Below are 17855 nucleotides of genomic sequence, written 5' to 3'. Positions count from 1 at the left end.
TTATTTAAGTACAGTGTAAACTTTTGTTAACAGTTCATATATTATTCATAATTTTAAGTTAAAAAGTGTTTTGTAATTATTTATATCTAAAATCTACTTTAAACAGTTAATATATTTGGCAATAAAAAAAGCCTTTCTTAAATGTCGTCAAGCATCGTATTGTGCACCTTTTTTTTTTAAGTATCGGTTCAGGCACTGTTTAGGCACCGGTATCGTTTTAAAAGTATCGGTTAAGCACCGGTATCGGATAAAAACCAAACGATACCAATCCCTAGCTGTCTGTGGTCAACAAATGCAAAACCATTCCTAAATGCAAAACCGTGTGTTTTTGTTACAAATGAATAACTAATAAAGTGGTTACTTTGTTGAGACCCTGGTCGCTTGGCCTCACATTCACTGTCATCACTACATAACTGTAAGTCAACTGTTATCTAAGCACATTAATGCTCTCTGATGGATCGCAGAGAACAGAGTCGTAAATCCTATTATGAGGAGAATGTGGACTGATGTGCTGGACTGTTTGGGGGTCCCTGGCAGGAGATGTGCTGAGACCCCCTGTGGATTGACCTAGTTTGGTATTTCCTGGGGCTACAGACTTTATTCTCTGTACTCGATCTCCCTCTATTGACTGGAAATATAAAAACATACTAAACCTATAAGTATGGCTTCATTTCTGTTACATTATGTTTCTACAAATGATCATAATTCACTGACTCCGTGTATCTGTTTATTACAGTATCCTTTTTACCACACAACTGTACAGTGGATAAAACAGATGATGCAGATACTGAGGTGAGAAGGGCTCCCAGACATTCATCTATTGGATAGTCTTTGTTTTGACTGCAGTCACAAGCTCAGTTATTGTTATACTGGGGTTACATATTTGAGGATATGATTTTTGTTTAATTTAATTGTACTTGTTCATCCTTCGGCTTGAATGTCGAAGTAAAACTCCTCTACCCCCCTCAGGACATCAAAGCAGTAGTGGATGGCATTGATGGCATTAAGCTGTCCCAGGGCCTGGCTCTCGGGCTGGGAGACTTTGACATGATCCGAGTTATCGGCCGCGGCAGCTACGCCAAAGTGCTGCTGGTTCGGCTAAAGAAGAATGAGCAGGTGTACGCAATGAAGGTGGTGAAGAAGGAGCTGGTCCATGATGATGAGGTGAGACACTTCAGTACGCACAATGTCAAGGATGTGAGACAGGGAAATAATCAGACTGACAAACAGTCCAGATCAGCTCAAGAGTGGGATCATGGCTACACCTGTAGATAACGTCATAATGAACCAGGAGGCTCAATCAAAGGAGCCTTCAGCCGTTGAAACACTCAGTGACACTGCACTCGTCAATGTGATTTTTGAGCCGTAACCTAAAGAGTATGTCTACAATTCACTACAATCAATGAAATACAGTAATACTGGTTTTAATATCGCATTTATTTACACACACACACACACACACACACACACACAGTTGTGACATATGAAGAAGCTTCTTCCCTCAGGAGTTTCCTGAGGCCAGACTATAGCTGTCTTTGCCAGCAGAGTGGTTTGTTGCTTCAGTTCCAGCACCATCGACCTGTACCAGAAGTGCAATCAGCTCAGGGCGACCATGTATATATGTGTGTTTGTGTGTGTGTGTGTGTGTCTCACAGGACTGCATTTTAGAGACATTGTTTAGAGTTTCATTTTCCAGAGAGAGACAATTCAACTCAGCCTGGAAATACACTTGGTGTTTAAACACGCGTTCTCATAGACAACCAGCTGCATCGTGAACGTAGTTGTTTACATACTTGTATCCTCGGGTAACATGTACTAAGCATGTTACCCGAGGATACCACTAGAGGGCACACCGGAGAAAACTTACCATATAGAACTTCTGAGATCACCAGAGCTGATCTCCTCTTCATTTGGCAACAAGAGTTTTAAGTTAACACCTGGCATGCAATGTGAATGTTGATATCTGACATGTGTTCCTTACTCTTGCTGAGGGTGAAGGACAGAGGATGTCTCACCATGTTAAAGCCCTATGAGACGAATTTTAATTTGTGAATATGGGCTATACAAATCAAATTTGATGGATGATTGATTAAAATATTTAGCCTTTTAGCTCCTAAACTAAAAAACAGTTGTTGCTGGTGTTAACATATGACAATTGGGATGACAGCTTTGCTACGTTATCGGTAGACAGACACTTACCGTATTATTTTGTATAAAATTGCAAAGTTTATCTTGTTGCTGTAATGCGCCTTATTGGGACTGAAGATTTTGTCTTTGTTGTTGTTTCACAGACTTCTAAAATAGCCAACATGCAAAAGATGAAAAAATAACATCAATTAAGTAATAACAATAATTAGGCAAATTCAGTTTAATTTTCTGGAGGAAAAATATGACGATAAAATATTTATTGCAGATAAAACCGATAGGATGAACACAAAGTATTATTTTATTTTCAGTTTGCATCATAGACTGTGTATAAATAGCTCTGTATACAATGTCCAGAGCACAAACGATACAAAGTGATACAAAGTATTTTGTAGAACTGTTTGAGGAGGACTCAGTAATGACAAGGAATAATTCTGAAGTTGCTCCAGCGCATTAACGCAGGATGAAAGAAGAGGACTTGACAAACCGACATGAAGGGGCACAGCACTAGTTTCTGTAAATCCCAAACCATCTGAAAATTATTCTTGCTCCAGTGCAGCAGTTAAATCACATTCCCTCTCCACACTGACGCATCCCAGCTTCTGTACAGCACAAATTGTTATGTCTGTTTGCTGTCTCGGATTTGTGCTGTGGACTCCAGATGACATGATACACTGAGACCAGCCCGTGTGGGTTGCATGGAGGGGTGGAGGACACAGAAGGTGACGTTGTGTGATGTTCTGCTCTGGTCCAGGGTAGATTAAAGTGAAATCAGTGAGTGTTTCATGGATGAGGAGTGAATTTTAAATACTTCTTGAATTACACTTTCAGTACATGTTCTTAGACTTCAGGGATTTCTGCTTTTGTATATTTAATTACTTTGACCTTGCATTCCAAGTGTGGAGCAGTCCCTGATGAGCCGGTCCTAAAGAAACGCAGAAAGACTCTGGGCCCCGCAGGCAGGGATTGAGAACTGCTGGACCATGTAACAGGTCTGAGAGTGATCAGAGACGAACGGAGGGATGGAAGTATAATTCAAAGTTCAGGGTGGAAATTGAACTGTGAAGGGTGTATGGGGAGAAAAGCAGGAGTGAGCAAAGACGAGAGAGTCAGAAACTGGTAGGAGCTTCTGAAAGGAATGAGGGAGAAAGAAGTGGGACAAGGGGGGTAAAGACGGAGTGGGGGTGGATATGATACAAAAGTGGCAAAGAGCTTACGAATTTGAAAAAGGGGGCTTAGTAGGAAGCGGGAGTAAGTGAGTGGGTGACTCACCGGAGATGATAAAAATCCGGAAACGACGTTGCCTTTGCAGTGATGAATGACCAGATGAACATGAAGTGAAATTCAGAAAGGGAATGTCTGCATAATGCTCTCATGTATGCAGAAAACATACATATCTTTCACATGTATTATTTATTATTCATGTAAATGGAGCTGGCTCAGTGTGGGGCTCCCTTCTAAATCCTTAAGTGTGCAGTGAGAAGAACTGTTACAACACAACTCAATGTTTAGTTTACTAAATGGTCAGTTCACCCATATTACACTGACCCATTTTTACATAGCTGTAGTGAAATCCAGTCATGCACACTTAAAAAAATAATGATGCTGAGAACAGTGACTTTATGTATTTGAATTACATATCACTTTTCCATTTGGTCCTTTATTACATACATTTTAATGGAATGGGTCACATTTAATTAAGTTTTTTTTCTTATTGTGATTAAATCAAATAACTTGAATTTTAAATTATTAAAGACTATTAGTGTTTTTAATGTATATATTATCTATAAGTTTAACTTTATTCATTCAATCATTACATCAATCTCAATTTATTAGATTTATTCACACTTAAACACTTGCATGAACATTTAATATGTAATTGAAATACATATAGGCATAATTATTTTTTGAATGCAGATGGCTTCGGTTTTATCTGCCAGGTTTCAAGAATCAATCTGTTTCACAGCATCCATGAAGCCTGTGTGTTCTTTGGGTTATCCAGACTGATCTGCAGATGATGTTTTTTGGTAAATGAGATTTTTCAGCACAGTGAGCACCACAAACAAAACTATTCACCTTTAATGGGTTGGAGGGAAGATGCCCTCCAACCCATGCCCTCCAACTCCAATGTCAGTTCCACTGACATTTTCCCATGGAGGTAGGATGGGCTTCAGGGTAATGTGTAAGCCCCATGATGGGCCCTGCAGATGGGCTTGTAGGTCACACTTGGTCGCCTGCATGCTCCACACTCAGTCCATTGCACTAAGTGTCTTTGAAAGCTGGGTTTCTGTAATGCTGAATCCTGCTGAATTTGGTGTGTTGTTGGTATGTAATGCCACCAGATGGCACTATCGCTCAACTCCTGTACCTCCTTAAAAAAAGCACTCCACAGTCCTGTGGGCTTTTGTAGCCAGAGTAGGATCACTGACCAGAGCGACCACTTCATCCAGCATCTGCACAACGAATCCATGAAGAAACAGATCACGCCTCCACTTTCTTTTCCACACTTCACACTTCGGCAACAGCCGAGGAACAAAACACATTGGGCTCAATAACAGATTTATTCACACTTAAGATTTGAGGAAATCTACTTGTTCTACCAGTGTTTGATTGAACATCCCATTTTTATTTATTCATGGCAATATCCATGCACAGTAATTTAATTTTTTATCTTTTCAGTGGTCTAACGCCTCACATCAAAGGAAGCTTGCTCGGGCATTCCACAGATTCAGTACAAACTACGGAAGTAGCTGGGATGACCAACAGATGTGTTGTGATGGTGTTTTCCACATTGTTCTAAATTCCTCCAGTAATTATTCGACCAGAAGGAATTTTGTATCATGCTCTCAGAATGGTGTCTTTATTGTGGTGTTATAAATTAACAATATGGTGTTGGGGCACAGCAGGGTGGACTCACAATCTAGAAACACACTCTGTTGTAGCGCACATTAAACATGAACTATCATCAACTTAATGACACTTTGAATCAGCATAAAACACCCTGGCCTCAGGCTGAACACTGACATCCCTAAAACTGAGGTGTGGGCAATTAAATCCACAAGTGAAATGAAAAGCACCGTTATATCATCCCTTTTTTTCATGTCTTTTATTGTGAAGCACTTTGTGTCATCTGATTTAAAAAGGAGATATGAGAATAATCTTAATTTACATGTTAATATATCAGTATCATAATACTAAAAGTCCTATAATATATGGTATAGAGTTACACCACTTGTAAAAATGGAATTGTTAAGGCTTATTTTGTCAGATTAAAATAAACTAGTTCACACTCAAGTGGACATTACAGACAGTATCAAGGTGAATTATGCGAAACAACAATTTTCAGCTGAACCAAACACAATTCAACCACCAAGCAACTAAATTAGCTTGTTGATAAAAAATATCAGCCAACTGTCCATGTCTGAAAAGCTGAAACATGCTACTTCTGAGCTACAACTGCACGACTTCACAGGGAATATTCACTCTTAAAGTGTAACATTTTGTGAGGCATTAGCATGCTAACACCACGGTGCCCAAACTTAAGCAATAAGTATTCAGAAGTTAGCGCTGTGCCCTTTGAGAGCTTCTCTGATAAAATTAGAGGAGGTAACTCACAATGTATGTGTTCAAATATCTGGATGGTCCTATGCCCTTATGGAGGTGGCTTTGAGAAAAATGTCTTCAATGTTGTCCTTTCATATTTCACATTTTCTACACATAGCGTAATAAAAAACATGTCTCTCTGGATGTCATATCCAATAAGTTATGTTGAGTCTTCATTCATGTCAATGACTAACTGGTGGATGGTTCTTAAGACAGGCTTTCATGCTGCCTGGTTATCTTTTGGCGAACCATCCAAGGTCAACCCACTTAACTGGGACAGCCCAAGGAACCAGAGAGTCTCAAGCCAATCCGGATTGAGAGGAGAACTCACTGCTCTGACTATATTTTTCATCCAGGGTGCGGTCTGTCTCTATCTCTGTCTGAGAATGTGTATTGATCAGACAATTTGATTGCTAATACATTATCTTTTCTTTGTGCCGTCTCTGTCTCCATGTGTCTCCCCTCATCTCTGCAGGATATTGACTGGGTGCAGACAGAGAAGCATGTGTTTGAGCAGGCGTCCACCAATCCATTCTTAGTAGGCCTCCACTCTTGCTTCCAGACAGAGAGTCGGTAAGAGCGTGATAAGGCTGACACTGCCCTCAGCACCTCACAGTGGTTTTCAGTACTGTGAATTCGTACTTTCTGATGCTGCTCTGCTCTTCTTTAATTGAGGTGTCTACTGTATAATGATAATATACTTATTGAAATTGTTTCCATTATACATCATATGATAATTTTAGGACTGTTCAGCCTCTAATAAAGTAGGTGTTAGTATTTTAAGACTGAATTCATTTGTCAAAAATATACTTTTTTTCACATTTTTTATAAATGTCGTGATAACATTGTTATTATAAAAAAAATTGGCCCGGATTATTATGTAGTGAAACATATATTTTGAATGTGTTGCCCGATGGAACACTGACACAAATCAACAACAGAAAGCCATTAAAACAGCCCAAACCCCGAGATTTATAAACATCAGACGACACAATAAACACAATGTTAAAATCTGAACGTAAAAAGCCCCAGTAAAACCAGCGGTCCCCACACTGGAGGCCTCTCTTCTGATCTTGACACACAACATTTTAAAAGAACCCCGATTAACTGGCGAGTTGCACCTCATTGATGACAGATGGATTTATTCAGGGTGGAGTTAGAGGAGTGACAAGAGAAAAACAGAGACACAGAACAGGAGCACGTACAGCCATTACATCAACATACCCCAATACTACGTTCCCTGACTGTTCAGGGGGAAGTGGGGGTAAAAATGTAAATAATTTTGGCCATGGTGAAACAATTGAAAATGGAAACAGATTTAAAGGTGCAAATGAATGTTTAAGTTTTATTTTACAAATCTACTTCCTGAAAAGGTTAATTTAGGAATTGCAACAAAACATAAACTTTATGATATACCACAAGAAGAACGTTACCACAAATGGACAATTAACACAACTAGAGATCACAGCACCCGAACAACTTAATCCAGCACTGCAATTAAGGGGAAAATCCCCCTCTATTCAAAGGAGTAATATACTACGGACCGGAACAAACAATAAAATATAATTTATAAAATAGCAATACTTCCCATTTCCAGTAATGCATCTTCTCTAAATTATGTCCAAGAACCATAAAAACATACACTAGTCAAACAATGTAATGAACTCTGATAATGCATTGAAAACAGCAAATGCAGTTTTTTACCCTGAGCTCAAAAAACCAGCTGAAGAGTACAAACCACGAAGTTTACTGACATATTTGTGAGATGGAAACATAGTTGCAAAAAACAGAATAGGCCATTTTTATCGAAATGAAACATAAACGTACGTGGGACCTAAATGCAACATTTCAATTTGTGGCACACTGACATGTGTTATATGAGGCCATGAAGACAATAATTGTTTGTAGGAAAATTACATCTTATCTGCAGGATATGTTGTCATATATCTATATTTTCCTCATTTTTTAATACTCACAGTATCCATGGTATCCTGATGGATTTTCCCATCATGCTCTGGTTTTCAGGTTATTTCTGGTGATTGAGTATGTGAACGGCGGCGACTTGATGTTTCATATGCAACGACAAAGGAAGCTCCCAGAAGAACATGCCAGGTAAACATCCAGGTGTTAGAACATCTGTTTACACGATTAGAAGCTCCCAGTCCATAATTTAAGGATCTATATTTAGATACAGTAGCCTGTAACAGTGTTACTTTCATATTTGCCAGGATCTTAATTCATATTGATTGATTATTGGTGCATTTACAATTATCTTTTACATATATACATACAATTTTTCCCTTTCGATTGTCTCAAATATACCCACAATTAGAAAATATCAGGACCACTTGGACACAGTACTGTGAGGCCTCCAGTTTGTAGCTGCATGACCAGGACATGACATAGAGAGCGGCTGGATTTATAAGTGGATTCTGGTTAAGTTGACATGGCACAGTCAGCTGGCTGCACAGGAAACACATCTATGCAATTTGGGCTGACTGATTGAACTACCTCCAGATGGTTTTCTTTCTATTTCACATGATGTATTTATGTGAAAGGGCAGAGTGTATGCACTGTATTGTAGTTGTTGTCTTTTGGTCAGAACCAAAAGCCTCAGTCTCATGAAAGCAGCTTGTGTTTTGTGGTGTGGGACAGCTGGAGTGTGTGTGTGTGTGTGTGTGTGTGTGTGTGTGTTTGTGTGTGTGTGTGGCTGCCGATACTTTTGTATTCACCGTCTTTGCACTCAGTCTGAAATGTTCATCAACAGCATCTTCACAAACGTGTGTTTCAACCGAAGTTTGAAGAAGCTGCTCATCACGGACCCGGCACTACAGACAGAATTGAACTTAACACGTTTTTCAAAACCTCTGATAAATATAATGAGCACCCATAATTCATTGTGCCTGTCTACTTACGGGGCACTCCAACTGCGGCTCTGATAAATGCTGGATCAAAGCCTTAGTAATTTAGAGAGGCACTGTTGGGCCCCAATCGGCCCCTGCAATCTGTATTCTGGAGACAGTGGCTGCGCATATTCAAAGCAGCATGTTAATCACTCATAATGATTGTACATATTCATGAGCAGTGCTCTTACCGAGAGCCCTGCTGCATTCCCCCGCGCAGTGGGGGAGGCGGGCCGGTGGGCGGCGGATGGTGCGGCTGATAGGACGCACCTTCCATCAGTCTGATGCCAGCAGTGAAACAAGAGTGCACAATGAGGCCTGTCACAGTGAGAACGTGGGGGAGCGATGTGGGATTTGTGATTCCTCCATCAAACATCCTCTCCACCACAGTGTCTCCCTCAGTGTTTGACAATCGTGGATTTACAGCAGGCAGACAGAGAGACGCTCATCAGTGTTAATGAAGGCTTATCTCCCAGAGACAGAAAACACACAACCTCCACATGCAGAGGAAACATGCCACTGACTCACCACAGATACACACCAAGAGATCTCATCACTGGCAAAGCAATTAGCTGTAAAGGCTAATGTTGACTTAAAGTATGTTTCTGTGGAGCGTAAGTCAACAACACCTCAGAACCGACCGGTTGGAGGGGAACAGATCTGATGCGATCTGAACACTGACCGTGTGCTGAACAATTCTCATCATTTAAACAGGCCACATAAGCACCCCCTAGAGGCTTCATTGGTCTTTACATTCACCACATGAAAGTATGCCACAGAATGAAGTAAGCATAGGGGAATTAAAATAGATAGTAATATTCACTCTGTCTCACCACACATTAAGATAAGATAAGATAATCCTGTATTAGTCCCACAACAGGGAAATCTGGCAGTAGAGTAAAGTAACATAAGAAACCATGCAAGACTTATAACTGCAAGGAACTATACAAATTAGAATGACTGAGAAACAACATATAAAAGGAATATGTAGTGTGAGATTATATACATGACGTCTAAACATTGTATGGATTCAATTTAGATTCATGGTTTCACACACTCGCTTCAGGATGACGGTCGTATTTGGTTAGAATCTTGTTTATTGGTTTATTTTTGACTCTACATTGAACATTTAGTTTACACTGTTTTGTCCTCATTGGTTTAATGTCTTTCAGTTAATGAGCCCAGTTATCTACTCTGGCATGTACTATACAAGGTGTGTAGGATCAGATGATATGTTAACGTTTGATCATGAGGGAGACACTAGACGAAAGCTCATAAATAGTTGAGACTGAAAGGGGTTCATCCTCTGGAGAAATGAATGTGCTCAGCAAACGCTTGAGTCTTTTACATTGCTGCTCTTTTATATTTTTCTTCTGTAAAGAAATGGATTTTCGCATCCAACCACAGGTCTCACGTATTAAGTCCCTTTATTTCTATACTGTGTTCAAAGAGATTAAACAGACCAACTTGAAGCTAATACTTGTGTCTCATTGGGCACTTCTCTGTCAGTCATCGTATTGAACCTGTACCATTTAGACAACAGATTGTAATTTGGCCTGACCAGTTTCAGGACGGTTGAAAATTGACCAGATCCCTCTGTAAGAATGAATAAACATGAGCCCCCTGATTGCTCTGCTTTCCTGGCCAAAGCACATTTTCCCGCACAGGTGGGAACCTTTGGCCTGTGGTGGTGACACATCATCTTCTGCATATATTTCTGCTCCCTCATAGATTTTATGCTGCTGAAATTTGCATCGCTCTGAACTTCCTGCACGAAAAGGGCATCATCTATCGTGACCTGAAGCTGGACAACGTTCTGTTGGACTACGACGGACACATCAAGCTCACAGACTACGGCATGTGCAAGGTAAAAGATGGATGGATTTTCCAGTACACTGTGTGGACGGCTGGCATAGGGTAATCAATAATGCATTGGGTTAGTATTGACTGGAAGTACTAATAGGGCTTCTACCTTTTTCCTGCCATCCATGTAAATGGGCTTACCGTATCGTTGTTCTCCTACCCAGGAAGGGATCAGACCAGGTGACACAACTAGTACTTTTTGTGGGACACCAAACTACATCGCACCTGAGATCCTCAGAGGAGAAGACTACGGTCAGTACACAAGTTAAAGTCAAGCTGGTTGGATCGGTTTACTGCTACCAACAAGTATATTTATGGCTACGAAAACTCAATGAAAGATGGACTGAAATGTTGATTATAGCTGTGGTATCCCAAGATGCATTGAACACAGAAGGTCTCCAACAGAGACTAAAGAAATCTCAGTTTGTGATTTATACTAATATGATCAAAGAAATATGGAAAGCAGAATCCTGCCAAATGTCTTTTCATGCAACACATACATGTTTATCTGAATGATTATCTTGTCCCAGGCTATAGTGTGGACTGGTGGGCTCTGGGCGTGCTGATGTTTGAGATGATGGCTGGCAGGTCCCCGTTTGACATCATCACCGACAATCCTGACATGAACACAGAGGAGTACCTCTTTCAAGGTGAGGCAGAGCATTTTCCTTTTAGCTTCCCTGTAAGCTACACAGAGCAAGATGAGCTTTCATGGCACCACTGTGCAGGTAGAAACTGGGGAAGAATTCATCTTTGCTAAAAGATTTAGACGTTTTAGTGAAGAGAGTTTCTGTCTTTGATAAATCTGATTTTATTTAAGTTATTCTGCACCGTTCTTTCTTTTGAAAGCAACTCTACCAAAAACATATTTTCAAAAATGCTGGCTGAGGCTGAGACAACTGGCAACATTGACAAGGTTCTTCAGGATAGAGTTAGCATCTGCTTGGTGGATATGGAAAATTCCAATTATCTCTGAGAGTCCTCTAGAGGTAAGGTCAAGTTAGAAGCTTTAATCATCTGGAGACCACAAATATCCTCACCACTGTTCATGGAACTCTTGCTGTTAGTCTACAAAATAGAAGGACATGTACAATGGTGATGCTGAAGGAACCATCATAACCTACATTCGATATTGTCTGTCATAGCAGCCTTGCTTTTCAAACACTATTGTGATAATTAGACTGATGGAGCAACACAAATGTACACATGCTGATGTTAAGCAGGTTCAGTCTCATGTTTACTGTGTTCACCATTCATTTTAGTGTGTTAGCATGCTAAAATTTGCTAAATCGTTCTAAATAGTAAAGCTGAGGCCGATTTTGTCTGTAGATGGTAAAGTTGTTTCCTGGCAACATAGCAATTAAAGAATTATAACTCTGTACTGAAAACATTAACTTGCTGGTGGCGCTAGTGGATCATTAGAATTAATCAGAATTCTATGTGGCAATCAATCCATAAATGTCGACATTTGTAAAAATGAACCTATAGGGTGTGACTGCATCTCAAAATAAGAAAATGAATCCTATACAGCTGCAGGATTAGCAATGGTCACATAATGTGAAAATCAACATTTTATTTCGTGCAAGTGCATATGAATACATGTTCATGCACAACACAGTTATCTTTTCTTGGCTTAAGTTTTTAAACATTTCTGTGTATTAACATTTAGCACTGGTTATAACTAGTTGTATTTCCCACTGACTTAAGTTAGGCATGAAATGACAGAACAATCCTGTAAGTGGCAAAGAGATGCATTGCCCAGCTCAGTTAGAGAGACAGTTGCACGTCAACTTAACATTTCTGTTATTTATCCGCAGATGCAGAATTTGCATCTTGAGAACATAGTGCCATAAGTAAGGGTTATAAGGGCTATAAGGACATACTAAGTTATAATTATTTGAGATGATAAATCAAAGTCCAATTTGCTTGTTTACTTTCTATTGTGGAAGAAAAGATAATAAGTAATACATAATTGCCTAATGTGCATGAACATTTTGTAGGTGTATAGTTATTTGTGGAATATCATAACTGATCTCAGGACTGTTTAAGTTCTTTTCTGTGGCTTGCTACAGCAAGTCACTCATCAAAGAACCCAAGATTATCTGCAATTCGCAAAAAGGCCAGTAACTGCTCATTGACGATGCCCAACCTTCATCAATAGGACAGTCACGCAGACGAAAATATCCACTGTTTATCAACTTAGCCTCCAGAGATAATCCTACTGTGACTGGAAGAGGGCAGTACTTTATGAGATGAAGGCAAACAGGCAACAATAGAGAGAATGTTTTCCATTACACTATTGATCTTATTGATGTCTATTTTTATCTTTAATACGGTTGAACACAGTGGTGGACTGACCATCTGACATTGCCGTAAATCAAGGAAAATATTTGTGTTAAACCAGAAATCTGAATACATGGAAATTGATGTGGTATGTTTGCTGCAAACATACAAATGCAAATGTTAAAGAAAATTCATTGCAATATGTTGTAAAATCTAGACAGGGATTTTACAATGAACGACTGTATGACCCTCAATGTCCAGGGAAAGTTCAAGTTGTACATTCACAGGTGGGGTATTTATGCAGTGCAGTGATGGGGTTCCCGAGCTTTGAAGATGAGGCCAGCGGCAGTCGGTTAAAGCTGTTTTTGTGGCATGAGGTTTTGATCCTGATGGCTCATAGCCCCCTGCCAGAGGGAAGTGGCTATAAAAGTTTCTGTCCAGGGCAGGGTGGGGTGGGACCGCCACAATCTTACCTGTTCGCCTCAGAGTCCTGGAGGCAAACAGGTTTTGAAGGGGAGGCAGGTTGCAGCCGATGACCTTCTTGGTGGATCAAATGAATTTGCTGCAGTCTGACCCGGTCCTTGACGGTAGCAGCAGCGTGCCACACGGTGATGGAGGAGGTGAGGATGAACTTGATGGCAGTGTAGAAGCTGACCATCACAGGCAGGAAGTACATCCTAAGAATAAGAAAGGAGCAAATACATAAATGAGGGAGAGCAATTATTGTATCATGTGAATATTGGAAGTGTTCAGTTCTCTGAGTAGGTAGGGATTCATGTTTAAAAATAGTTTGTAACTTAAAGAAGTTATTTTTTATTAAGAAAAGTGTATTTTTCATTATCCCTCCATTATCCATTACTGTCAATGTCACTGTTTATTTATATAGCACATTTAAAACAACTTGGTTGACCAAAGTGCTATCCCAGTCTCATCAGCAAGAATGTACCATGCTTCTAACAACATTCTAAATGTTTGCAAAGATCGGGAGAGTAGAGGAGCAGTGAGAAATATGAATTTTGAAAGCACATGACAGTCTGTTTGCTGCCATTAAAACAAAAACATGTTAATTTAAACCTGTGTGACGCATAACTGATATTCTGAGAGTGGCTAAAACAGACTCCCTGTCACAGAAAAACAATCAGCTCCAGGCTGCCGAGGATTAATGTCTGTGTAAATCCAGGCTTAGATGTGTGTGTATGGTATGCTCCATTAAAATGAAAGAATCTCAGAAAACGGGGCTAATTTTATTTCTCTTGAATCTTAATTAGTTTTAGTTTGCTGTTTTGTATTAGTCTGTGACCATTTGAGTCTACTTAATATCGTTTGTGTGTGTTTGTGTATGTGTTTATACGTAAATATATTCCCACCTTATCTTTATGAGTGATTTGTGTGCTTCTAATTCAGCTGACAGATTACATGTTCTGTTACCCCCATGCTAACTGAACTCTTTGAACCCCATCAGAAATGCATGCTGTTCTGGTGAATCTTAAAGGGATGATGGGATTGTTATGGTTGTATGTGCTGGACATGGATCTTAGACTACGTCACACTACAAGCTTTAGTGCTCAATTCAGGGGGTTTTCTCCATCCGATTTTTTGAATCACACATATTCAATTCACACATACTACGCTGTGTGAGAGTATGTGTGGATGGGTTAATATTTTAGAATTCGTTTCATGATGTACTGCAGTGTACCCCCGCCCTTGATGAGCGGTGGGAAATGTGGCAGTACATCACAGCCTCTGTCACAGCTAAGATTTAGGGTGCATTTGTGGAACAGTTGAGCATTTCTCCATGAGCTGGCAGCTGATGGAATTTAAACTGAAACAGGATGGCGCCAGATAACCACAGTGAGGCATCTGATAACATAGGCCTCTGTCTTTGCATCAGTCAAACTGCAAAGTAAGTGCTCGAGTTACACTATCAGGAAATATAGCCCAAAACGTTCTGTTTTATGAGCACAGTTCCTGTTGCTAGGACACTGTTTTATGTTATGATTCTAATAGTATAAGGAGACGGATCTAGAGACCACTGGTTACTGGCAAAGACTCACATGGCAAAATGAGACAAGAGAAAATGACCTGAGGCTGGACTCATGCTTACATGTTGGAGTGTTGCTACCCAGTCTATGAAGCACAGACTATAGTAAAGATCGAATGTAACATAGGTGTTTCAAAATAGAGGTGGTGAAATTCATTTTATTATGTCAGGGCTTTGGGTGGTTTCCATAGACCGCACTATCGACTGTTTGAATATGGACTATTTCCTCAGTGGAAAGAAAATGCAATGAAACCATCCCACCTAAACCCAAGCGGACATAAAAAGCCGACATCAACATATAAAACATCATGTATTATTCTGGTTTGATTCTGAATGGCCTTTTAAAAATGGCTATTTTATTATTTCACAGCCTCAGTGAAAAAGAGATGGTCTGATGATGAGGATATCTATAATCCTCCAAAAATGTAAACCTTACTATGGACCATTGTTGAGATGTGGGAGGTGTGCAGGTCTGCTTCCCACAATACTCCTCCTGCATCTTTGGAGAACCATCATTTGAGAAGATTGCTCCTGTATTAATGTGATAATGGGCTGGTGTGCATTGCCCTCAGTGGTAAATCTTAAGCTTATCGGTACCTGAACTCAGCCCAATCAGAAGGCACCTCTAAGAGATAATCAGCGTACCGGCTGAAGCAACATAACGTGGGCGGATTGGACCAAAGACAACAAACTGTGGTTGTGATCACACATTATAGAGTAACATCTATAATACCTCTGCTTCTGTTTGCATTTGTGTTTCTTCAATCCATATGGTCCCCTTACCCCCTCCTCCCTCCCTCTCTCACACAGCACCCCACACGGTCCTCTATGACAGAAATTCCTCGATGCTACTGTAGCCTCCTATGACGCATGGTGTCTCTGCTGGGACTGTCAGGAGAATCATGCAGCACTATGGCTAGCAGCTGCCACTAGCACTGTCCTCCTGACGGCCTCACCGGCAGAGCACCAGGTTCCTGGATGCCTGCTTGCCAACGGAAACCAACCCCCAGCCATATGCCATCTAGCTAGACCCTGCGCTAAAACCTGCTTTGGGTATCAGTTTATACACATGCCAACTCCAAGTGCTTTATACAGACAGGGAGAGTGAGATTGGCAAACATTTGATTTAGTGGTGAAGCCAGTGACAAGCTCAAATTCACATTAAAGCTGGCTTTTTAATAAATATAGTGGAAACATACACAAATCCTCTCCTATTTTTCCCAGAGCTTTCGACATAGTCAACAGGTCTTCTTCATGCTGGTAATAAGAAGCAGCAAGAAGATGGGGCATGTCTGTAGAATATAATGCAAAACAGTCTTGATTCTTTTCTTTGGCTTACTGGAATAAATGAGCAGCACAAGATTATAGAACAATAAACTAGTAACATGTAGAATATGCACGAAGACAAGATAATAAGTCTGATCCTGTTGCCTGAGAGACAAAACATGAGGTAAAAAATTTGTCAAATAATGCTTTTTGTTGTAAACGCATTGTGCATTTGCATTTGTATGACAGGTTGGGTTCTTGTAGCTGCCCTGTCTCCTCTGTTCTCTCCTCTGCGAGCACATTGCATGATGTTACACATTGCTCAGTTAGTGACCATCGGTTGTAAAATACTTTTCATGATCCATCGTGGGAAACAATGAGTGCACTATATAGGGTATTAAAAATGTCCCTAAACATTCGGACAGTACTACAAAATGCCGAAAAATAACTATATAGTGGACTGTATAGCGATAAGTGAGGGATTTCAGAAACAGCACAAAGCGAAGAAGAGAAGACGTGATGGCGTATACTAAAGCAAAGAACTATAACTAAAACAGATTTATTTAATGTAAAGTTACTTTTTTAATATAAATTCTTCAAATGCGGCTGGCAGGAGCTAAATGCCATAAAAAAGAATAATAGATTAATAATACAAATAAAGTCAGTGTGGTGCAGAGGAGGGAGCTCATCTGAATGCTGCCTCCACTTCACTGATGGCCTCCAGCTTCACCCAAACCAGACACAACTCAGTACTCAGATACACAAGAACAACACACCATACACAAGGCCTAGCGAAGGCCCTGGGGCCGTCACAGACGAGTCTATTCAGCACTCCTGATAGGTAGCTGAGAGAAGTGTGATGATTTGGTCGAGTTGGACCTATTTGTACAGACGTTGTCATCAGAGAAACTCAATACCCTCCACATTTGTGTAATTGCTGCTCATTTACCGAATATAAGATGTATATGTAAGATTTGCTTCACCAGCTAAATTGGAAAATTCTGGGTTCTGATCCCAAGTGAGTCAATTAAATAGCATATCTATGCAAATGATCTTTGCTGCTAAAATAACCCAGAGGTGGTTAGAGAACATACTGTACCTCATGTTCTACACATTTTCTGTTCTGGTTTTTTTTGGCAGAGCAGCCACTCTGCGATGTTGGAGTTTAATGTGGAGTAACCACATGTGTAAGAACACACAGTGGTCCCCTGACTGTGAACTGAGGTTGAGAAGAGAAAGCGCGGGCATCTCGGCACGTAGCACTAATGTGTTAAACAGCGCTGCATCCTTGGATTTAGGTTTTGAGGGAAAATATTTTTCAAAGTGTTTTTGTTCTCGACAGTATGACATTGTTGAGCTGTGGGAGTCTCAAGGCTGTGTGTATAAAGTGAGTGAAAGAACAAAATAGGGTTGCTCCCCTCCTTTGACACCCACCCAGCAGACATGGTCACCCATAGGCAGTTTGAAAGAATCATCCCCCTCCCTACTCACGATTAACCTTTTCATTCTCTCTCTCTCTCTCTCTCTCTCTCTTTTTTTTTGCTGTCCTTCTTCTCTTTTTGCCAACAGTTATTCTTGAGAAGCCCATTCGTATCCCAAGGTCTCTGTCGGTGAAAGCTGCCAGTGTGCTCAAGGGTTTTCTAAACAAGGTGAGAGCGGTCCACTCCCAATCAGGATGCTGTGTGTGTGTGTGTGTGTGTGTGTGTGTGTGTGTGTTTGCTTGCGTGCGCGTATGTGTGTGTGTGTGTATG

At 40.3% G+C, this 17855-nt stretch overlaps 1 protein-coding gene across 2 annotated transcripts in view; it reads left to right on the top strand.

Annotated features, from left to right (window-relative positions):
• The window catches only part of prkcz (protein kinase C, zeta), a 110694-nt gene that overhangs the window by 69330 nt on the left and 23509 nt on the right, over positions 1-17855 (top strand). For both annotated transcript variants that reach the window (XM_062392474.1, XM_062392475.1), the window contains 8 exons: positions 737-792; positions 970-1164; positions 6224-6321; positions 7774-7860; positions 10383-10518; positions 10679-10766; positions 11045-11164; positions 17674-17753. In XM_062392474.1, the coding sequence (XP_062248458.1) occupies positions 737-792; positions 970-1164; positions 6224-6321; positions 7774-7860; positions 10383-10518; positions 10679-10766; positions 11045-11164; positions 17674-17753 (860 nt within the window). The remainder of the gene's footprint in view (positions 1-736; positions 793-969; positions 1165-6223; positions 6322-7773; positions 7861-10382; positions 10519-10678; positions 10767-11044; positions 11165-17673; positions 17754-17855) is intronic.

Source organism: Platichthys flesus, chromosome 7 (genome assembly GCF_949316205.1).
Source record: "Platichthys flesus chromosome 7, fPlaFle2.1, whole genome shotgun sequence".
Lineage (NCBI taxonomy): Eukaryota > Metazoa > Chordata > Actinopteri > Pleuronectiformes > Pleuronectidae > Platichthys > Platichthys flesus.
The sequence above is the reverse complement of the archived record's forward strand: the minus strand, read 5'-3'. Positions and strand labels throughout refer to the sequence as shown.